The sequence below is a fragment of the Pipra filicauda genome, unplaced genomic scaffold (assembly GCF_003945595.2).
Source record: "Pipra filicauda isolate LSUMZ 115617 unplaced genomic scaffold, ASM394559v2 scaffold150_size2825430_pilon, whole genome shotgun sequence".
In the NCBI taxonomy this organism is placed as follows: Eukaryota; Metazoa; Chordata; class Aves; order Passeriformes; family Pipridae; genus Pipra; species Pipra filicauda.
Window position 1 is genome coordinate 485797 of NW_024103996.1, and position 23000 is coordinate 508796.

The 23000-nt window shown below is 50.8% G+C and overlaps 1 protein-coding gene across 1 annotated transcript in view; it reads left to right on the forward strand.

Moving 5' to 3' along the window:
- The first annotated feature begins 549 nt into the window (after positions 1–549).
- STK32C (serine/threonine kinase 32C) overlaps positions 550–23000 on the forward strand; it is a 66767-nt gene continuing 44316 nt past the window's right edge. The window contains exon 1 of the mRNA XM_027746321.2: positions 550–687. Within this exon, the coding sequence (XP_027602122.1) occupies positions 603–687 (85 nt within the window). The 5' untranslated portion in view covers positions 550–602. The remainder of the gene's footprint in view (positions 688–23000) is intronic.

The following is a 23000-nucleotide window of genomic DNA, read 5'->3' on the forward strand; positions in this document are numbered from 1 at the left end:
CCCCCCGGTCCCGCTCCGCCCTGCCTCCCCTTCTCCCGCCCCGCTCCCGCCCCCCGGTCCGGCTCCACCCCACCGCCCGCATCCCTCCGGCCCCGCTCCCGCCCCTCGGTCCCGCCCTGCCCCGCCCGCATCCCCCGGGCCCCGCTCCACCCACATCACCCCGCTCCGGGCCCCGCTCCGCTCCACTCCACCCCAGCGCCCGCATCCCACTGGCCCGCTCCTGCTCCCGTCCCCCTGTCCCTCCCCGCTCTGCTTGGCCCCCGCCGCGCTGCCCGCATCCCCCCGGTCCGACCCCTCCCGTATCCCCCCGGTCCGACCCCTCCCGTATCCCCCCGGTCGCGCTCCGCTCCGCCCGCATCCCGCCGCTCCCCCCCCCCGCACATCCCCCTCGCTGTCCCCCCCGTCCCGCCCCCCTTCCCCGCCGTGCTCCCCCCGCCCCGCCGCGCTGTGGCCGCCTCGGGCCGGGGCCGGGGGGCGGCGGGCGCTGCCATGCGGGCGGGCGGCGCCGGGGCGCGGGGCGGCTGAGGGCGGCGGCGGGGCCGCCCGCGGGAGCCGCCGGGCCGGCGCGGAGCGGCCGCAGGGCATGCCAGCCGCCTGCCCCGATGTTTCACTGGAGCAAGTGGAAGAAGAGGATGGGAGCGAGCGCATCCTCCTCCAAGAGACCCGTCTTCGACGAGCGGGAGGACGGTGAGTGCGGGCCGGGATGCCAGCCCTGCTCCGGGATGCTCTGCCCTGCCCAGCCCCGGGGTGCCGAGACCCCCTGCCCGGCACGGAATTCCCGCAGCACCGCTGCTGGCGGGGGAGCGGTGCCCGGGTGCGGGTGTCGGGCCGGGCGGTGCCTCCCCGTGGGGCGCAGGGACTCTGCCCACGGGCGCCCCACGGACACGGGGCAGTTGTCGTTAAAACCCGGGGAGACTGAGAAGGGGGCGGCGAGAGGACAGTTCAGCAGTGAAGTTTCACTCTGTGCGCGGACAGCCCCGGTTTTAACGAGAAAGGACCAAGTGCCGCCGGCCATCAACGCCCAAACACTGCTGTCAGCGCAGAGGGGCTGCTTTGGGGTTTTTCCCAACATACAAATTGTGGGGTTTTTTTGTAGAAATACACCACGAAATGCCACCGTTGCATTAGACTTCTCAAGCGCAGGGTGAAATTGCAGAGGAGCAAAGGAAGGAAACTTTGACTGCAGGTGAAGGAAGAGTTCGGAGAGCCGTCAGCCCAGCAGATGGGTGCTTGTATGGCCGGGGCAGCCCAACGCTGCATTGGCCCTGGGGCACAAAATGAGCACAGGCAAAAATCCCCATGTGCATGGGGTACTGGAACTGTGCTCTGGATAAACCTGGAGTTAGATGCGTTCATTTGAGTCTCTTAGCCCAGTGATGGACAGGTCAGGGTCTGCTGTCGTCCTCTCGCTGAGGGGACCAGACCTGGCTGTGCTGCTCTGGCAGCTGACAGGGGTTAAATCAGGCAAACTTCTCCCGGTGCAGGAGCTGGTTGGTTTCCCCAACATGTTTTTATTAGCAGTTCACAGCGAGCGAGCTGAGTAAAAATGCTTAAATTGGAGGCTTCGCTGCAATTTCATTCTGAAAGCAAAATTTCTTTCTGAGAAGCATTTCATTGTGCCCTGAGCCTGTATGCAACCAGCCAGGGAGCCTGAGCTCTGCAGGTGAATGACCACTGACAGGAGCCTGGGAACACCTCATTCATCAGGTGCTTTCAAGCAGTGCTTTTGTAATATGTCTCAATTATTAGGACATTACTTTCTTGATATCTCCTGCTTTTCCATCATTCCTTGTTGATGTGTGCTTGGAGTGTTGTTCTGGTGAACTCATATTTACTGGCACGGCATGGTTGCTATGGTGATCTCTGAAGACATCCCAATAACTTCCTTAGATAAAGAAGCCAGTTAATACTTGCAGTTTGTATGTGACATAACGTGGAAGAGTTACTAGTGATGACAATTTAATGTGAAATCAATTAAAAAATAAAAAGGAAAAAGACTGGTTGGTATGTGAAATTTTGCCCATAGGTGGTTCCTGGTGATGGATCTCCTCACAAGGATGAGCCCAACTGCCGAAATCCATCGGATGATCCCTGGGAATTGTGGCAGGGTGTATGTAAATAGAAGGTTAAAGTTTATTCTACTGAGTACTAGCACAAAGCACAGTATTTCCCCTCAGATAAATCCAACTCTAAACCCTTACAGTTCTCTTCCCTGACTTCCTGGGGACTTACTTCACTGCCTCCTGTCACACCGGTGTGGCTGGGCTGGCAGGCAGAGGTTTCCTGGGGCTGCGCAGTAACGTGTTTGCTCTGTCTCAGTGTAAAACACCTGGCCGTGGAGGGTTATCTGCTGTCAACCTCACTGGTAGAAGTTGCCCTTCCTCCCCAGCCTGCATCTGTCCAACCCCAGCAGCCTGCTGTTGGATCTCACCTGGATAAACCGGGGAGTACCTTTGTCACACCCCCCTCTTGCTGTCAGGGCTGTGGCTGCCTGGTGTCCTCACTGATGGGACACATGGATCGAGCTCTCCGAGTCTGTTACTCCAAGCATAAACTTCATATTCCTGAGTCTGTCCTATGGATCTTCTCTAACCCTCTCTATTTTTTTCAGGATCTCTTTTGTTAGTGCTGGTATAGGGCTTATTTTCCAGCAGGGCTGGGCGCCAGACTGGCCGGTGCTGGTGCAGCCCATGTGCAGGGCTGGCTCCTCGCCCACCTAGGGCCAGGGCAGTGGGGAGCTGTGCTGGGGGAGTCATGCCCAAGGAACAGCTGTGCTGCTCCCTCCTTGTTTCCCTTCCTGGGTGCTGTGGTGTCCCCAGCCCCTAAGTTTTCCCCCAGTTCAGGTAACATCCCTTGGCTGTGAAGCTGGGTGGTGACCAGGTGTGCCCGGTCCTGTGTGTTGGGGACAGTAGCATCTGACTCCCTTCGGGTGCCCTGCCTGGCTGCAGCGTGCGCAGCGTGTACACCCTGCTGCTCCATGTTTGCACATACAGCCCTGGAAATATTTCTGGGCCTTTCAAGTGGGGATTCTACTAATAGAAAAGCTGACTGTGAAAGGATAGTGCCTGCATGTTTGTGTTTGCTTCCAAGGAACACTGGTATGAGGGAGATGTGCTTCCCTGGCTGTGGGAGCTGTGGCTCCAGCTGGTTCCAGTCTCATAGGAAATCTGGCAAGTTGCACGTACATCAGATGGGCTTGAACTCCAGCCTGTCCAGCTGGAGATGCTCCCTAGTGATACCTCAGCTCGTTTTTAGCGAGGTGTGTTGAATCCTGTTCCTGAACAGAGAAAATTAATGAATGGGGAGGGGAAGGGAGGAAAAATGAAGTAAGGGAAAATGTGGGAAGAAGAGGACAAGGCAAAAGAACAGAAGGGCTTCAGGGTTGAGCCCTTGGAGTTACAGTGCACTGGACTGTGGTGGGTTCAGTAAGCTGAAGTGAGTCATAGTGGGCTTATGGGTTCAGCGTTATCACCATGTGCTGTTTTCCATCAGGAAAAACTGGCCTTTGTCTGTAGAGGCTGTTCAGGGTTTGTTATTTATACCCGTAAGAATCTTTTAAAAACTCCTCACCCCATGAGTGGATTTGTTCTCCAGCCTCACAGAAGGCCCAGGCTGGGTGGTCACTCCCTGTCTGCCAGATGTGAGACATCTCTCTGTGCAGGGCACTGGGGTGTCTCATAGAATCCCAGAAACACTGAGGTTGGAAAAGCCCTCCCAGACCATGGAGTCCACCCCGTGCTCCATCCCCACCTTGTCACCCAGCCCAGAGCACTGAGTGCCATGTCCAGTTGTTCCCTGGACACCTCCATGAATGGAGACTCCACTCCCTCCCTGGGCAGCCCCTTCCAAGGCCTGACCACCCTTTCTAGCAAGAAATTCTTCCTGTTGTCCAACCTGAACCTCCCCTGGCACAATTTGAGGGTGTTTCCTCTTGTCCTGTCCCTTATTCCCTGGAAGAAGAGCCTGACCCCCACCTGGCTCCACCCTTCTGTCAGGGAGTTGTAGAAAGCAAGAAATCACAGCACAGCAGTTGTGAGGCTTGTTTGTCATGTGGACAGCAATTATTTTCTGTTGTCATTCTGGGAAACAGCCAAGCAAGTTTTATTGACATGCCTCCATATTTTTAAATTTTTTTTTAATTATTTTTTATACTAAGTGAAGACAACCTGTCATTATGCAGCCAATGGGAATGTTTCAACCCAGATATTTAAAAAATGTTTAGCAGAGTTGCTGGACTTGGGCAGCTGGGCTGAGCAGGAGGAAATACAGGGCACACTTAGTGCTATTAGCATTGCCCACAGTTGTGTTGTGTGAGAGAGGGGAAAACCGCAGCATGATGTATCTCTCCATGCAATTATGTCTGAAGAGGAATTTCAGTAGTGCATTTTGGTTATGGTTTCTCCTGAATCAAAGTGGCTTACTAAAAAAACTGTGTGTAAATATACACGAAAATCTGTGAAGCCATCTGCTGCTTCCTGCTGAGCTGTGCCTCCCCTCGCTGACATGAGGCGAGTGGTCTGAGGGTTCCTGCTCATGTCCTGAGGCTGAATTAGTTTTCCAGCTGATGTACAAGGTTTTGATGCAGCAGCCCAGTGAATTTCATCATGATTAATATTTCACCTCAGTCACTTTTTTCCCATCCCTTGCTTGGCTCTCTCTGCCAGAGTGCAGATGGTTTTTCCTAAGGGGGTCAGGTGCAGACTTGTGGGTTTATCCTACTTGCATCAAAATCATCTTTTAAACACCGGTTCCCAGTTTTACAGCCCATGGGTGCAGCTCTCCTAGTTAAGCAGCCTGACTCTGAGAAGTGTGTGCTCAGGGTTAGTCTGGGTTGGGAGAAGTGTCTGTGATGTGTCCCCTCTCAGGGAACAAGCGCTCTTTGGAGTTCTTTGGCTCAGGTAATACTGGGATGAGGCAGCAGGCTGGGGTTTGGGGCTGAAACCCCAATTGCAGGGGCAGCTGGCAGCGTTTGGGGGGGTTGTGCAGGGTGAGGAGTGCTGTGGTCAGTCTGCCCGTGGCTGCATGTGTTGGTTGATGTGGGTCTAAAAGGTTTCAAGGAGTTGCTCTGTGAATGTCTGCTGGAGCTTGCAAGCGGAGAAACTGGTCTCTAAAATGTGGTTCTGTGGAAAACCAGGAAACTCTTACACAGCTCATCACTGCTTCTCTGGCTGTGCTGTTTGTTGAAGGGTCAAGCTGCAGGGACATGCTGGGTCCAGGGGGGCTCTGAAGTCCCTCTCTGCCTCCCCACCAGCCTCCTCATCCTGGCAGGGATCGACGCGGGAGGCCGGAGAGCCTCGGCAGCCACGCATGGCACCCGTCCCCATGGAAACGGGCGAGAAGCTGCAGAACCTGGGGGAATGTGCTTAAAATAATCCCCATTTTCATGTCAAGCCATGTGTTGGCAGCGGTGGGGTCACACACCCGGGAGCAGGAGCGGGCATCCCTCCTGCCTCGCCCTGGGAAGCGGGAATGGGAGCGGGAGTGGGAGCGCTGCGTTTGTGGAGCTGTTGGTGTACAGAGAATAAACTGTGGGAGCAGAGCCCACCTGTCTCTGGCTCCCACCTGGCATCTACAGCCACCTCCTCTGAGCCTGCTGGCCAGGGGCTGCTGAGTGCTGGGTGCCTTTGGCTGCAGCTTTGGGTAGGTTCTTAGACCCACCTGTCCTTATCATTTAAATCCCTGGGAATTCAGGGATTCAGTTGTCACAGCCTGTCAAGTTGTTTGCATTCCTCCTTTTATTTCCTCTGTCCCGCTCCAATGGGAGCATCGTGTCCAGCCTTCTCCACAGACCTCGGTGTTAATTTTTTAGAGTGGGATTCTTCCCCATAATTGTTTGTTCCAGGGGTTGGGACCTTCAGGGAAGCAAGAGCGTGCTGCTGGGCAGTCAGAGGTGTCGGAGCAACAGAGATGTGGAGGGACAGGGAGCAAAACCTGACCTGTCTTGTCCTCTGTCCCATTACCTCTGTGGTGACACAAACCCTTCTAGCCAGGTTTGCCTCAGATCTGGGGGCATCCTGCTGTGCGGGGAGAGGGACCTGGGAGATGGATCCATGGACCAAAAAAACCCTCTCCTGAGATGATCAGTGCCATAAAACATGTGCTGCTCTTTCTTGGAACAGCAGCATGGCCTGGTCTGGTCTCCTGGTCCCTGGGGGCCAGGGCAGCCCCTTGGCATCATCCCTGTTCCCACTGCTGCCGGCTGTGCTCCTCCTGCCTTGGCTGCTCCTCATGGAACCCGGCTCCATCGCCTCAGCTTGGCAGGGATTTTAAGCTCTGGGCAGGAATTTAAAGCCCCGGGCAGGAAACATTGCCCTTTTGATTTGAAATCTACAGACTAATGCCCTGTAAGGTGGTTGTATAATCCCAAATACTACTTATGGTCAGATACAGGTGTGTTAAGCTTCCACACTCTGCAAACCACTGACTACAGTGCTCCCTGCTCAGATTGCAAGGGGAACCTTTTCCATAGCCTGAGTCTTTCATGGCTGTGGGTTGGGAGCACAGATGCCTTTCCCTGTTATTTAAAAACAAGAGAAAAAGCCTTTCTGTATTATCAAAGTGGTAGCTAAGTAAGTAAGCGGGGGGAGGATGGAGTGGGAATTGCAAGGAGGTGTCAGCAAAGCTGTGTTTAGCATTGTCAGCAGGGCTTTGTTTCTGCTGCCCCCAGATCTGTGGAGTTGTGCCTGTGCTTTGCCCAGGGACACACTCCCTCCACAGGATCACTGCCCCTTCCAGCAGAGCTATTGCAGGTTAAATCCTGCCAGTTCAGCAATTCCAAGTCATGGAGGTGTGTGTTACCATGTACATTGTTGGGAGTACTGTCTCCTGCTGCTGCAGTGCTGTCCCTCTCCACACCGATGGCTGTGGTCCCTTCACAGTAGTGCTGACAGAAATCTGAACAAAAGTCATTCTTGGTGGGCTCTTATGTCTGTAGGAGATCTGAAGAGAGGAGATCAGGGTAAAAAGAGCCCTGAGGGAAGCTGGGGCTGTTCTTATGGAGCTGGAGTAAGAAAAAATTAACAAACACGGTAGCAATTTGAGGGACAAATAGAGAGGGACAAAGGCAATCAAGGAAAAGTCATTGGGAAGAATTGTTCAAGTGAAATGTTAGACCAAATTAATACTCTGTGTATTCTGTGGAGGCCATGATCCTCACAACTGGCTTGGAATGGGCTCTCTTTGAGTTGGGGCTGGAGATCTGCACACCTTCCTCACCATGTCCCCAGTGCTGGCATGGTGACCTTGCCGGCTCAGCTGGCATTCCCCCCATGCCTGCAGCTGTGCTTCCTGGGATACAAGTCCCAGGACATGGAGCTGATGGTGCCAGGTCACTCACAGAGACCAGCACCAGCTGCCAGGAGAGCTGCGCTGTCAGTGCCGGCTGTGGACAGAGCGCAAGGTCTCATCATGCTGTGCCTGGTGGAATGTCAGCAAGAGGCACTTGACAAGAAAAACCTTCCCAGAAATGGAAAAAGCCACTCTTCTTGCAGTTTGGAACTTTCACCATCTGAGACTGGGGTGCTGGTTAAACAGCTGGTTGGGGTCTCCCTGCAGCGCATTGGCGGGAGGAGGGGTGTGTGCCCAAGGCCACTCAGGAAAGGGGACAGCATGTGTTTCCCTTTAAATACTGCCTTATTTCTTGTTGGAATGCTTGAAGTTGAGAGTGTTGCTCACTCACAGTGGTGTTCTGCCTCTGGGTCAGGACTTGGCTTTCCACTCACCGTGGCCACAGGTGAGTCTCTGTGAGTGTGGCTTGGCTGGACATAGTTGGGCAGGGACGTTGCTGAGCCCATTGTTCACAGGCAGCCTGGGATGTAAAAGCAGGTTCAACTTTTCCCACTCTTTTCCATGGAGCTACTCTCCAGTTCCAAATGCTTTGTCCTCTGAGGCTGTGGAGTCTCTCATGGTTGCAGTGGTTGTTAATGAGCAGTTTCTACCACCTCACCCCGGCATCCTGGAGTGAACCACCCAATTAATCATCACTAACAACTTCTGTGGCCACAAGTCATAGAGAAGTACCACAGGGAGCAGTGGCAGTCTCTGAGGGGGGGCTGGTGGATGGGGTGTACCCCTAGACGTGGTGTGTGCCAGCACATCTCAGGTGTGCACCAGGGAGGGGATCTGTGCTGGCTGAGTCCTGCTTTGGTGTTTATCTCCCAAAGTACAGAGCATCAGGACAGCCTGGGAGCAGCTCGGCTTCTCCATGTAAGAGAATGTAAGTGTCAGTGTCCTCTTTCCCTCTCCCACTGTTCTTCAGGAATTAAATTGCTTTAGGTGACAGTTATGGAAAATTAAAAGTGCTTCGGATGTGTGGGAACAGCTGGCTCTGAGCATTGCCAGGCAAGGAGATGTGACAGTGTGTGAATGTTGATGTGCTCATTTACATCTCAGGTGGTGTTCAGGGGCTCTTCCAGTACCTGGGACTGGTGAGGAGATGCAGGCACCGAATGATGGTCACCTGAACAACTCCCATGTGTTTTTACTTCTGGCGCCTGACAAAGGTCAGAAGGAAGGGCTGGGAAGGGCTCAGGCTGAAGCTCAGGTTCTTCCTCTGAGCAGGCAGTTCTCGGTGAGGATTAGGAGAAACACTTCAGGTGAATCTCCTCTTGCCTCTGCTGTTGGCTGGATACAACTTTACCTCCATAGCTCAGTGCATTTCACTGTCAGAAGGATATAGATCATCTCCTGTGAAAGGTACCTAGTGTGTTAAACTGCCTTGTGAAACAAATGTCACGGAATCCACGGGAAAGCTGAGTACTGCACATTTGCTTGGTGTGTTACTGGTTTCCAGCCTTAATGGGAACTGGCAGGCAAGACCAGCAAGCCAGGAACACAGAAAATGATACACATTAGGCTTGGATTGTTTGCACTGTTGGAAAACGTGCTTTATGCTTCACAGAAAATAGGGCTAAAGCTTGGTCCCAAATAATTTGCACTTTAAAGGCTCAATGCCGCATGTGGTAAGCACATGAATAATTCATACACATGCAAACAGACCCCATGATTTCATATTTCAATGTGAGTCTAGATTTGCTCAGAACTTTGAACTAGCACTGATTAGTGGCTCCTCCAGCACAGAAGCAGCTGAGCAGGACCTTCAGCGCAGGGATGAAGATTCTTTCTCCCAATGGTTCCGGTTGTGTGTCTACATAAGGGCTGTGATCTTCCCTGACATCTCCACTCAGGGGACCTGGCCAATGGCTCCAACAGTGTCCAGAGCTCGGCACCTCGAGTGCCTCCTGGGCCTGACCTTGACATGTTTTGTTTACTTTCATACACCGGTGCTCCTGTAACCGGTACAAACGCTCCCGGGAGAGCTGGCCTGGGTCCGAGCTGTTGCCGTGAGCTCAGCACAGAGCTCCGAGTTCCCCAAAGGGCAGACAGTGCCTGTTCAGGGAATGAACCCATGTTGTTGGAAGGGGTGTGGATATGTCAGCAGTGGTGGGCAGTCACAGGGATCTGGGAGCAGGTGTTGGCTTGGGGGTCTCTGCCCCGGCATGCGAGCGTGTCTGGCTCTCACCCCTCCAACAGGTACCGCTGGTTGGCTTCATCGCAGGATTTTTGGAGTAACTGGGTAGTGCTGAGGCTTAGGCACAGCTGTACAGACAACACAGGCAGGAATTCTGGGTGGAGCTGAAGGGCAAAGAGGTGTTCATGCCGGGGTGACGATAGCAGCACTGTACCGTGCTGCTCAGACATCCCGGCTCGGCATGGCTCCCCATCCTCCGCCTGCGGCTCCTTCGGGAGTCAGACCCACGGGCATGTGGCAGCTGCTTTAAACTGCCAATTCCTGCTTGAATACTGGGGCTTTGCAATGATCTCTTGGTAACACCTTTAAAAGCAGTGACAGGCCAGGACCTCTGTGGCTGCTCTGATGCAGTGTGTGCCATGCGGGGGGCCGGGGGCACTGGCAGTCACTGCTCCTCTGCTCCACTGGGTTTTATTCCACTTTAAATGCCACAGCAGGAGCATCGCAAGCAGGTGTCAAAACAAGCACAGCTGCAGCAAGACGAACTTAGGGATTGATTAATGAATAGTTTCAGCCTGTTGTGTGTTTCTCTACATGGCTCTCTGATGTAAAGATCAATGTGTGAATTTATTTAAAAAATAGCAGGTTTCTTTTGAGTAGAACAAATTGCTTCTGTTTATCAAAATACTGAGTAACATCAACAAACAATTCAGTCACTGGTTGCCCCTCAGCACTACTTGGGAAATTATTTTAGTTAGTGTTTCCTCTGGCCTTGTTTGGATTTTTTCACGCTCTTAGTTTGGCATCTCCAAAGGCAGCCCTGCTTCCCCCCTTGCTCTCTCCGGAGGCCATTCTCCTCCTCTGCTCTGTGCTGAATTGGGGGTTTTCCATTGCTGACCTTTCTCTTGCTCTCTCACCGAGGCTGCACAGGGGCTTATTCCCAGGGGATTTGCTTCCCAGGGTATTCTAGTGCAGCTGGAAGTGGGCAGATGGGTGGCCCTGGTGCCCCCCGGCGGTGTTGGTGGTGGGGACACTGAATGAATGCAGAGCCCTGGGGATGTGCTCAGGCCTCACAAGCCACCCATGCTCGGGCACCAGCACCCCAAGGTGCTGTGCAGTGTGTTTATGGCTCTCCCAAGGATCACCTCAGCCCCCCTGCAGCCTGCAGTGGTACCTGCTGGAGAGGAGGATGATGCCCTCTGCTCTGCGTGCCACTGCGAGACCTGGCTTCCCTCCTCTCTGTGGCTGGAGTCTCTGTCAAGAGATGTTCTTTCCAGCATGAGTTGGTACATCACTGCGCTCCAGAGAATTTCTTATCACAGAAGTAGGATGCCTGCTTTCCCCAGAGAATTTGAACTTGGTGAATAATTCTCTTTGACATCCCACTGTGAATTTGGGTCTGCTCTTTTCTTGTGGAGTTGAAATCAATTCTTAGCAGTTATGGCCACCCATCCTGTGCTTCTGCAGGTACTGGGTGGGCCATCCCGTGATGCTCGGTTGCTTGGATACACCAGTGTGGTCTGTCCATTGAGTGAATCTGTTCTGACACCTCCAAAAGAAAGAACAGGCTTCTTGTTGACTTCAGGGAGCACTGAAAGGGGTCACTGCTCCTACCTGGGATCAAGCAAAAATATCTTCAGGTATTCATCACTCTCTTGTGGCTCCTTTTTTACTTCCCAGATTTACTGACATCACCAGCATGTGTGACCCATTTATACTGTCTCGCTCCTAATTTTTCCTTCTTTGTGAGAAAGAGCCCCTTCCATTGCCAGGGCTGTGGGAAATGCCTGCCCAACTCAATGTGGGGCATAACGCAGACCCATGTGCAGGAACACTTGCAGTTGCAGGGAGACCAGATCCCTTCTTGGTGCTGCCTCGGTGTTGATGTTCACCAGGCGTGGAGCCAGTGGCTCCCGGTGCCGTGCGCTGCCGCCGCGTTGCCGGTGCACAGCCTGCTCGGGGCAGTTGGGTTCCCTCCTGAACCCTCGGTGAGCCAATGGCCTTGCTGGGCCCCATGTCTCCCCTCTTCAGCTGAGTTTGTCACAGAAGGGAGGGTCAGTGGAGAAGCAGCATTTCCACAGGCGTTAAAATGCTGCAGCAGCAGCTCTGCCAAGCAGCACATCCATTGATCCCAGCCAAAGGTATTTTGGGAGTGTGTCTGCTGCTCATGAGCCTTCAGGACAAAGATAGGACCATGCGCCCAAAATAGCGCCCTGGAGCCTGCACACCCCACCAGTGGCTGCTCTTGAGAGGGAAATCCAGAGTTTGTTTTCAAGGCATCATCGCTGTGTTGACAAGGCTGTCGCAGGGAAAACGATCTCAACTGGGAATATCTGAATTAACTCCAAGAGCGGTGTACGCACATGCAGGCAGTGCTCACTGCTCACCACCCAGTGCGAGTGAACAAAGGACTTGTTGGCCTTTTGAATAGATATATCACACAGAATCACTGGTTGTGGAAAAGACCTCCAAGGTCACCGAGCCCAACCTATGCAAGATCCCCACTTGTCACCCAGCCCAGAGCACTGAGTACCACGTCGAGTTGTTTCTTGGATACCTCCAGGGACAGTTACTCCACCACCTCCTTGGGCAGCCCCTTCCAATGCCTGACCAGCCTTTCCGTGAAGAAATTCTTCCTGATGTCCAACCTGAACCTCCCCAGGTGCAGCCTTGTTGAGGGAGAAAAGCTGTTGAGCTGCCTCCACTGCCTGTTGGGGAAGATGAGGTTCTTCTGTTGTGATTCAGTGCCAACCCCCTTTTAGAGCTGTTGGCTGAGGGGGCTCCTTTGGACCCCTGTGTGTGAGGGCATTAATCATGGCTGTGGATGCTCTGGTGGCAGTGGATGTGCTTGGGGGGGCCGTGCTGAAGGGACCTTCCCTGTGGGGAGAGCACCACTGCTCTGCTCCTGAGCCACAGAGGAGTTCGTGGTGGATGCCTGTGCATTCATTAATATGCATGTGTTAAAAAACCCCAACCCCAAACCAGACATCACTGCATTTCCGTGGTGCTGATCCATCCAGTTGCCAAGAAATGAGCATAGCTGCCAGTCCAGCCCTTTTTCAGGAGATTATTTTTCTATTCTTTTTGATTTTCTTTGTGGTGCTCCAGTGGGGTGAAACGCTGCAGCAGAGACCACCCTTCACTGTTGTAATTGTGTCTGTGCAGCAGTGTAATTGTGGAGTGTTAGAAAGTGACACCCACAGATGAGAAGCAGGGACAGAAGTGCTTCTGCCGAGCTACTGCTGAGTTAGTGTTGGCTTCCCTTTGTGTAGAATCCAAATGGTTTGTGCTCACAGAATCCCAGACTGGTTTGGATTGGAAGGGACCTTGAGGATTATCTATTTCCAACGCCCCTGCCATGATCTGCTCTCTATGGATTCACTAATGCAATAGAACAGTTGTCAGACTGATCTGGCCGGTGCACAACTGACTTCTTTTGGTGTATTTTCCCAATGTTCTGATAGTTGTCACCAGCCCCACTGACACAGCAGGAGGAACAAGACTGTCTTTCATGCCCCACAATGGATTTGCTGGTGTGGCAAGTAGTAAAAGCCTCTTTTGATTGAAAACCAGAAGCAGCTGATTGTAAAAAGTATTCCTGAGGCTTCGATGTTACAAAGAGTTCTTGTCCCGGGGCTGTTACACACTGAGCCTGCAGGAAGCTCCAGTGCTTCTGGACTGATTTGGGAAAAACTGGGATAATCAGGAGACATAAAAAAAATGATAGAATGTGTGATTGAATAGAATGAGGAAGGTTGTTTCCACAAAAGACCTATTTTTCAGTCTCAGACCTCTTAAAGACTCTCATGTAATTTAAAAAAAAAAAAAAGAAGTGCTGAATTCTGTCTTGTTTTCAGCTGTTTTTAGGTTCTTGCTTAAAAATGCTCATGTGTGATCATCACATGCCGGTTGTCACTGTGAGCCCAGTAATTTTGTCACAATACCTCCGTGTTTGTTGCAGCATAGAACACAAAGTTAAACAAGAAGTGGGCAGGTCCTTCTCCTCTATGCCCTGAACAGCCTTTGTGGCTCTCTTTAGGTGCACAGAAAAAATACACCAGATCTGAGGACTTCAGTTACCTGTGGTGACTGGATTTCATGTGGCTCTTTCTTGTAAAAGCATTGGTAATTATTAGCATTGCTAACTTTCCTATTAATTAACATTTAAAATCCTCCAAATACCATGTGAGGGCCTTTCCAAGTGATATGGTACTGAGGTTAGCCATGGTCTGTCTACTTTGAATGTCCTTGTAAGCCATTCCCCCTATCTTTTAAATACAAAGCCTTGTTGTTTTTCCTTCTCTCAAGTGACTCCATCTCTCCAGGATGCGGTTGTGCGGTTGCAGGAGGATGGGATACTCTTACAGTGTGATAAAGTGCATTGGATTTCATGGTAGCAACTGGTCCATCTCTACAATTACTCTTGCTGCTCGTTATTATCTGTATTTCCATGGCAACAGGAAGGTCTGGTCATGGACCTGGGGCTGCTGTGTGTGGTGCTGGCTTGGGGGCGAGGGCAGGGTCTCCTCTGCCACCAGAGCCCTGGCACCAGGGCTGCTCTGAACGGGGGGCAGGGCTGGTCTCTCCCTTAGCAGAAACTCTGCCCATCTTGTGAAAATCTACTGGCTCATTTTGTTCTCATTTTCCCTAACCAGCACTCCTTAACTTTCTGTACTACACCTACTACAAATGAGATCCCTGAGCCATCCCAGCCCTGTCTCCAGGTGTTGTCGTACCAGCAGGTACTGATGGGAGCCAGGCAGCCCAGTGCAGCTGGGCAGGAGCATCTCCTGCCTGTCAGTGCACGCCTTGACAAAGTGTGAGTGTCCCTATTGCTCTCTGAGCTCGTCAGCCTGTGAGTGGTAACACAACCTGACAACCCTTAAAAAAACCTGACTGGGGAATCTGTTCTCCCGCAGTCTCGGGACGCTGCTTTCCACAGGTTGGCTGTTGCTATATAAAGAAATAGACTGTTGTTTCTAAATTTACCCTGTTAATGTCACAGAGCATAAAGAAAAATAGCAACAATAAACTGTCATTTTGGGCAGGGAGTGGTGCAGGAGTGATGCCGTGGTGGCCGTGCCTGGCTGGCTGGTGCTCTGTGTTTGCTCCTCTCTCTGTTTAACTGCCCAAGGCTGTCAGGACACGTATGTGTGTGGCTGTCTGCACCCCAGGTAACCCTGCTCTGGGCACCTGACAGCCAACTCAGGCTCTGACCTTGTCACAGGAACAAGAAGGGGAGCAGAGCAGCACAGTGAGCTTGCAATGGGGTCGGGATGTGGCCTTTCCATGGGCAGGTGGGATTGGAGCCAGAGTGGGTGCTGAAAGCCCCTTCCTGGTTTCAGGGAGGCCTCCCCTAGGTTTCATTAGCAGTCTCCTGTGAGCAGTTTGCAAGCCTTGGCAAAATCTGGATATAGGCGTCGTTCTGCCTGGAGCTGTCTGTCTGTCTGACCAGTGCTGTCAGAGAGCCTCTTCTCTGCCACCAACAATAACCTTCTGATGGGGCAGGGAAAGGTCAGATCTGTAACTGCCGTCAAGAATAATCATTAAATGTAAGAAATTATCTATGATGCCATAATTATAGGCACATTTGTTAAAAAAAAAAGTAATTCTTCCCAGTAGGATATGGGCGTAACCTCTCTGGACAGCTTCTCCTTACGGCCCTCAGGTAGCCCCCAGCTTATCGCAGCCAGTGTTCCTCATGTGGACCTGCTGTTGGGAGTGTGATTAAGGCTGTTCTGACAGACCCAAGTTCAGACTTCCCACGTGTGACCTAAATGGCAGCTCAGGATTGTTTTAAAGCCTTTCTGGGAAGCCCCAGTGCTTGCAAGTTCTTTGTGTCCTAACACAATGCAATTTTGGCATAAGATTTGCTGCAAAGTAGTCTCAATGCAGCCGTGTTTGCAGGCGTTGAGCTCAAGCAGAGCTGTACAGAGTTGTCAGATCCATGTCCTACGTACCCGGGTTCCTTCCTACAGGTGCTTCTGAGGGGGATGTTTGGTACATCAGGATGTGGTACACACCTGCCTGCAGGTAAACTCTTAATGAATTTGTTGGCTCTGAGCACATGGTGGTGTTTGCCCAGGTGGTCCCAGCACCAACCAGTAGTGATGCTCTTGCTTAGACAGTGTTGCAGTCAGAGTTGCCTTGGGTGGTGTTATGGGGTCAGTGTGCCCCGAGCTGGGTGACACATGCAAATCCTCCTGTTTTTTTTTTATTCCTCTGGGAGCCCAGTGGCCACCCTGGTGCAGTGTGACCAGTGAGTCAGCACCAGGGAGGTGGGTTTGGTGGGAGGTACACACAGACCTGATGACCTGGCCAAGATCTGCCCCTAATTAAAACACATTGCTTTTGTAGGGCAGGGAGACGCCATTAAGAGGCGCTTTGCCGAGTCTGCTTGGGTGACACTAATTACTGGCAGTTAATTAAAAAGCAATTAAGAGGAGAACTCTGAGGGATGCAAATGAGGGTGTGGGGTGGCTTGCTCCGTTGCTCTTGTTGCCTTTTCTGTCTGTAACCCTGCTCTCTGCACCATGGCTCTCCCATCCCCAATGGAATGCCGGCAACCGCTCCCAGTGCCTGGCCATTCATCACCCAGCCTCTCCACCCTCCTCCACCGTCCCTCCATCCACCACATCCACCACCCACCACTTTCATTTTTCTGTTTCCACTGCGAATCTATATCAGCAAATGAGCAAAATAAATGTTGCTTGTTTGTTTTGACAATTACAGTACAGATTTAATTACGCTCCTTCTTCCTCGTATACTGCTGAATGTCATGTGGTGTGTTCGGCGTAAACAAAGATGTTCTGCTAATGTGAGATATGGTTATTAAAGACACACTGTCAGGCTGCAGCCTCGTCTCCGAAACCAGAGTCAGCTGGAGCCCAGCTTCCAGCATCTGTATTCTCGTGTTCATGTGCTGCCTGCAAGGATGTGGCAGATGCTGAGCAAACACGTCACTGAGAGCGACTGGGTGAACTGTGGGGAAGTGAATAAGGAAATGGAAAAATAAGAGAGAAAACCACCCCTGTGTCTTCAATTATTTTGAGGTAACAGCTTCAGGTATCATAGCAGGAATACAATATTTCAGTCTCAGAGTGAGTTCTCTGTTCAAAACAGTGGGGATCCTCAATTGTCACCATGAAAAGGGCCCGATTTTCCTCCTCATCACTTGCTGCCTTTGAAGGATCTGTCTTAAAACCTAAGCCTATTGTGTCATGTGAAAGCAGCTGTAGCATTGTCTGGTGATGGTAAATTGGCAATGATTTTGCATTTCATAATTAGTTAACAAGGAGTCGCTTACAATGCACACGTCTCTCAAACCCCACTGAAATGTGCAGAACACGTTTGACATTATTAATTAAAAATAGGAACATCAAATGCTCTTCTATGACAGTTCCCTTTTCCCCTCACTCTGCTGGGCCATTGATAGGGACAAGGATGGATTAAGGCAAGGGTTCAAATTCCTTCCTGAAAAATGCTTTGGGACTCCAGGGTGATTCAGAGGGGCATAAGAACCCATTGACTGTGTTTCAGATCCACCAACCCTCATCCCTAAGGCTCCTGGCTGGGGCTCTGGGAGCTTCCCCCACTCCTGGTTAAGGTTGTTCCCTCAATTAAGTCTTGTCAGAAAACGTCTCAAGGAGGTAATTCGAGGGAGAAATTATTTCTAGAGATTCTTGTCAAATTACAGTGAGCCTTTAATTAAATGAGTGTCCATTACTTAATGGCAATTATGGAGAGAAAATCCTTACTTCTGAGAGAGGCAAAGCTCCACTTTCCTAAGGAAAATTTGCCTTTTAAAATAATAAGATAAAGATGGCTTATTCTGCTCCAGAACTGAAGCCTGAAAGAAATGAATGTCTGTCCTTGGAGAGATTTAATTTGGCAAGAGAAGGGCACTGGCATTGTCTTTCTCCCACACTGTGCTGTGGGAGCTTCTCTCCTCCGTGGCGTGGAGCTGATGGACCTGTCAGTGCTCTGGGGATGCCAGTGCTCCAGACCTTGCTGTGGGTTTGCTGTTCATCTCCAGCCATTCAGAGCATTTCCCAACGTTTTCCAATCAGCCTTGAAACGAGCTGTGTCACCAGAGCAGTGCGAGGAGGGTGATGGTGGGAGGATGCAGAGCTGAGCTGGGGGAGCTGTGCGGGTTTGAGCCCCAGCAGCCGGTCCATGGCTCATCCCAGCCTTAATCCCACCTCGCTGCAGAGCTTGGTTTGGCAATGAGTGAGAAAAGATGGCCCAGTCTTGCCGGTTTAGAACCAAAGGAGTGTTTTTGAGATTTGCCTTACGTCTTTTGGGTATTTTTATCATCTGCCTCATTCGAACGGTCTCAGCTGAGTCATCTCATCCCTAGTTTAGATTTATGCTCCTTCTACGCCTACTCCAGCAGGACCCAAATCCTCCCGGCACAGCCTGCTGTCGGCCTCGCTGGAGTCAAGCAAGTCTGGCATTAAGTTATATGGGCACTGGGTCGAGGAGTTATGAATATTGATATATTTTATTTAGCAGCCTTCTGCATTTAATGAGTGTCCATAATACAGTAATTCATAATTTATCATGAATAAGACAATAGATTAGGTTACAGTTTAATTATTGCTTATTTTTGTAGCTGTTGTGGGGTTTGTGTAGAAAAATACAGACAGGAAAAGCAACCTTCCATAAATTCCCACCCTTCCTTTGTGCAGTGGATTAAGGGAACAGCTGTACCCCCTGCAGTGGCACTGCTCATAGGAGGAAATTAGAGGACTCTTGTTTTAGTAGGAACCTTATCTGATTTTGAAATTCCAATAATCGTTATTCCAATACTCGTGATAGAGAGTCAAGGATTCATTGACACAGATTTATGGCATTTTTTGTGCTTGCATTGACTGGTAATGTGTGACAGGACAAGAGGATACAGCCTCAACCTCTGCCAGGAGAGGTTCAGGTTGAACATTAGAAGAATTTCTTCATGGAAAGGGTGGTCAGGCATTGGAAAGGGCTGCCCAAGGAGGTTGTGGAGTCCCTATTCCTGGAGGGATTCAAGGAATGACTGGATGTGGCACTCAGTGCTCTTGTCTAGTTGACAAGGTGGGGATCAGTCACAGCTTGGACTCGATGATCTTGGAGGTCTTTTCCAGCCTAAATGATTCTGTGATTCTCCTTCCACAGCTACTTGGCTTCTGCTTATTTAATGAACAAACCCCCTCCAAGTGGGGACAATGGACAGCTGCTCCACTCGTTTTATTCCAAATGGTGAATATTGTATTTATGAGAGAGAGATCCAAATATGGTCCATCTGGTACGAGTTACTCAGCTGTTCACTTCACAGAGAAGAGAACGTTTCCGTATCTTTCCCGTGATGTTCACATAAAGAGCTGAGCTTTTAAAGCTGTTTAATGTTTTTCTTTGCGGAGGGGTTGCGTACACATGAGAAATTCCATTAAATCTTTTGTTCTGTGTTCCTGAAACACCAGGACTGCCAAGCTGTGTCAGGGTGACGGGGTCTGACCAGGGCTCACATACAGCTGCCTGTGCTGTCTGTGGGCCGTGGTGGCTTAGAGGAGCTCTCTCTCCCACTGCTTGTGACCAGCCAGCTCCGGCAGGACCACCAGGAGCACACCTCTCTTCCAGTCACCGTGTTGTAGTGGGAAGTTGCCAGGTGTCTTGAAATTGGGCAAAATTTGGGCAGACCGTCATGTTGTGAGCACAGTCAGGCTCAGGGTGGCTGTGGAGGCGGCCACTTGTGGGTGCCAGCTCTGGGAAGGCAGTGGCTGATCCCAGTCAATGCCAGGAGATCCAGTTCCTGTTCCCTGGTGTCCCCCTGTCTGGCTGTACCATGCTCTGAATGCCTGGCAGCTCCTCTGGGCTCAGCTGAAGTTCGGACACCGTGGTTAGAGATGGATGGCACAAAAAGCTTTAGGAAGTGGAGGAGGAGTTTGTTGCCAGAGACTTTAATTCTGCATTGAGCGTAAGGGGAGCAGAAGGAGTCAGACACACTCAGGAGAGAGCCGGGAACTGTCCAGAAATAACATCCTGTCTTTCCCTCTTAAAGCATTGAGAGCTTCTGATTGATTGCAGGAGAAGGTGCAGAAGATGCAGTAGGTCAGAGATGAGATGGTTTAAAGGATCGGTGAGCTGGGAGTTGCTAAGAATAGAGTGAGACAGAGACAGAGTGGAGTGTCAGGCAGTCTGGGGGGTGCTCCTGCCCATGCGGCGTATCCGGTGATGGCAGCAGCGGCAGAGGGGAAACTGGGAGGAACAGCAGGGACTGGGAGGAAACTGCTTAGGGAGCAGCTCTGCAAGAATGGAAGTTCTGTCTGGAACTGGGGAGAGGTTGGATGCATAGTGAAGCCTTGACATGGTGGCTGCTTGGGGAGGGACTGAGGTGGACCCTGGCCGGTGCCCAGGACCTCTGACCCATGAAGGTTGACCTTTGATCTGAGACCAGGGGACAGTGCCAGAGGGAGGGAGGGAACACCTTTTCCATCTGGGGGATGAGTTTGGGCACTCTGGAGAGCATGGTGCTGACCCACTGGGGTGGGGAGTGGTGCTCACAGTGCCTGGCCTGTTGTGCCAGGGAGGACATGGAGGAACAGCTGCCCCTGTGGGGGGTCTGAGCTTGCTCCGTAGCCTCAACCCCTTTCATCTCTGGCTTGGTAGAAACCTTATCTGGTTTCGAAACTCCAATAACCATTATTCTAATACCCTGGTAATAGAGTCAAGGGATACACTGACATGGATTTACGGCAGTTTTCGAGCTTGCACTGACTGGCAATCTCTTAATATTTTTTCAGTTAGTTTGTGTTCACTGTATGCCACATTCTTTCCATACAAACATTACTATTCTATACTGGTTTTGAGTTGATGCTGGCCAAAGCCCTTGGATTAGGCTGATGGTGAGACGTGTGTTGCTTCGTGTCTCCAGATCTTCCATAGTGTTGGGTTACAGACTCCCCATGTCAGTGTGTTTCCCTTTGGGCTCAAGAGACATCACCAACAGTCCCTTATTCTCCCTGAACTTTAATTAGTAGGGTTTCTGACCATGCAGAGCTGTGAGGACCACAGGGTCTCCTCATGGTGGACATGCCCAGCTAGGTAAACAGAACCCTCTGCAGGTATATCTGCAATTCAGCGCTTTTCTATAAAATAACTATTATTCCATTTTAGAAACTAATTTTACTGAAAAAAATATTTCTTAAGAATTCTTGATCACCTCAATTAGAAAGAAAAACAATTTCAGTGCACTCAGAAATGCACTGGCATAAATGGGAATAAAAGCCTTTGGTTTCCTCTGCGTGTGCTGCCTGGCAGGACGTGTGCTGCAAGCAACTGCTGCAATTGCCATTTCCATAACACACACACACACATTAAATTTTGATTCACGTCTCTGACATCTAGAAAATTGCTCCTTAACAAAAGGAACATTATAGTCCTGCTATGAAATGCAGGCTTGGTCTGACCACATTTTGGATAATTCTACCCCATTCTTTAGAAAATTGGTTTTATTACTGATAATTGGGCTTAAAGGAAGACTGTTTAATCCTGGCCAACCCAACTTTCTGGGACATTAAGTTCTAATAGGCAGATATAAACTGGTCTTAATAGATGAGTCTGACATCATCTGGCTGCTTATTAACTACTAAACCTTGTTTCACTAATTCTCTTGGCAGCTCTGCGTGTGTTGCCATAGTTTCTTTGTTAACAGAGCAAGACATTAATGTGTTTTGAGTACTTCTTGCCCAAAAGACATGAAAAAACACCTTGTGTCTAAAGATGCAAACTGGAACCTGTTCCAAGCAGTGGCAGAGCTGGTGTCCCACCGTGAGGCTCCACAGCTGGTGGCACATGGGGTGTGGGTGTGCACTGCTGGAACAGGGTGCTGGAAACCCCCCCGGTGTCGTCTGGGCTTTGCACACCTTGGGCAGTGATCAGTTAAATGTAGGGTGTGTTTTAGGCAGTGACTGGGCCACCAGAGTGGAGATTCCTGATGCTGTGAGGTGTATTTGGCTGGGGACTCTCAGGGACACCTGGGGACAGGGTCCCCAGGGCTGGGCAGGATGGGGCCTTCAGTACCATTCCCTATTTTTCACCTGGGAGATGAGCTGTACCCTTTTCATCCCCTTCTCCTCATTGGCCACTGGCATCCCGTGCAGAGCCATTGCCAGAGGGGACCATGGTCAGTGTGACCTGCACAGCCACGCCATGGCTGGAGCTCCTGGAGGACTTCAATAAACATACATAACATGTAATTCATTTTCTCTCCTCATCCGTGGGATAGATCAAACTGGAGGATAAATAGGCTGAAATCAACTCCTGTCTCGCAGCTGACAGTCATCAACTTCAGCCTGAACTTACTGAGTGAAAATCTGTGGGAGATCTGTGCAGTACTGAAAGGCTTTTGTAAGTAATTACAGGCTTAAGGGAAGTTGTAGCATTGGATAGTGACAAGTGGTATTTATTCCATATTTTGTTCGATATTGTAAATTACATATTTATTAAAAAAAAAAAAACAAAAAACCAAGCACTGACTGGACCAGCATCTCCTCCCACACCAGGGATATGGCAGCAGCTGCGTCTGGGCTCCCCCACTCCTGCTGGAGCCAGTGGAGTCAGCCAGCAATTAACACGGCAATTTTAAAAGGAAAAACAAATGCCTACGTATATGCAAAGTCAGCCTTGGTTTGCTTAGAGCAGCTGGGAAGGGCCTTTTGGGGAGAGGTTCCTGTCTGGGGATGATTCAGTGTCAGCACTTGGTTCTGTTACCCTTGGAGATGCTCTGTAGGAATTCCAAGCAGGTAGCTGAGACATCCACACTGTTTACAGAAAAAGGCTGAAATGTTGCTTTGCTGGGATGCTGGATGGCATTTGGGCCTCTCTGGTGTAGATAAGCCAGCTCTTTGCTGGGCAGGTGTGCGGTCAGGAGGCAGCACAGGCAGTGCTTGGCTGTCTCTGAGAAGAGGAGGAAGCACTCAGGGTGCCGAGATTCTCCTCTGCTCAGAGCAATGCTGAGATCAGACTCTGATTTCATAGAGTGTTTTTGTTTCTTTTGGAATTTTTCCTCACTTTTTGAGCCATGTAATAGTGCAGCTGGATGGTGAATGGTGCAGCACAGGGGAGGGATGGGAGGGAGAACCATAATTCACTCAGCACTCTGCGGGTTGTTGTGATCCCCAGTGTTGGGCACTGACAGGCTTCATCCTGTGCTGGGATAAGCACAGCTCGAGGAATAACAGCTTAAATAACTTCTGGAAAAGCAGCTCATGAAGAGGAGGAAAAGCCAAGAAAAAGCAGGGAATTTTTGGAAATGCAGAACTTTTTTTCCCCCATTTTCCTCCCGTGGCCCCATGAGTATCATTTGTGCTTGGATGAGGCTGTGGTAGGACACTGATTTAAAGCTGGAAGGGACAAAGCAAGTTGTGTCCTCACAGCTTTTCCAGTAAGGTGTATCTACGTGCCTGTCAGACACTGAGTCTCCATTATCATGAGCAGGAAATTTGGCCTCTCCCCTGGAAACAAATCCCTTCCTCCCAGTGATCAATTATGG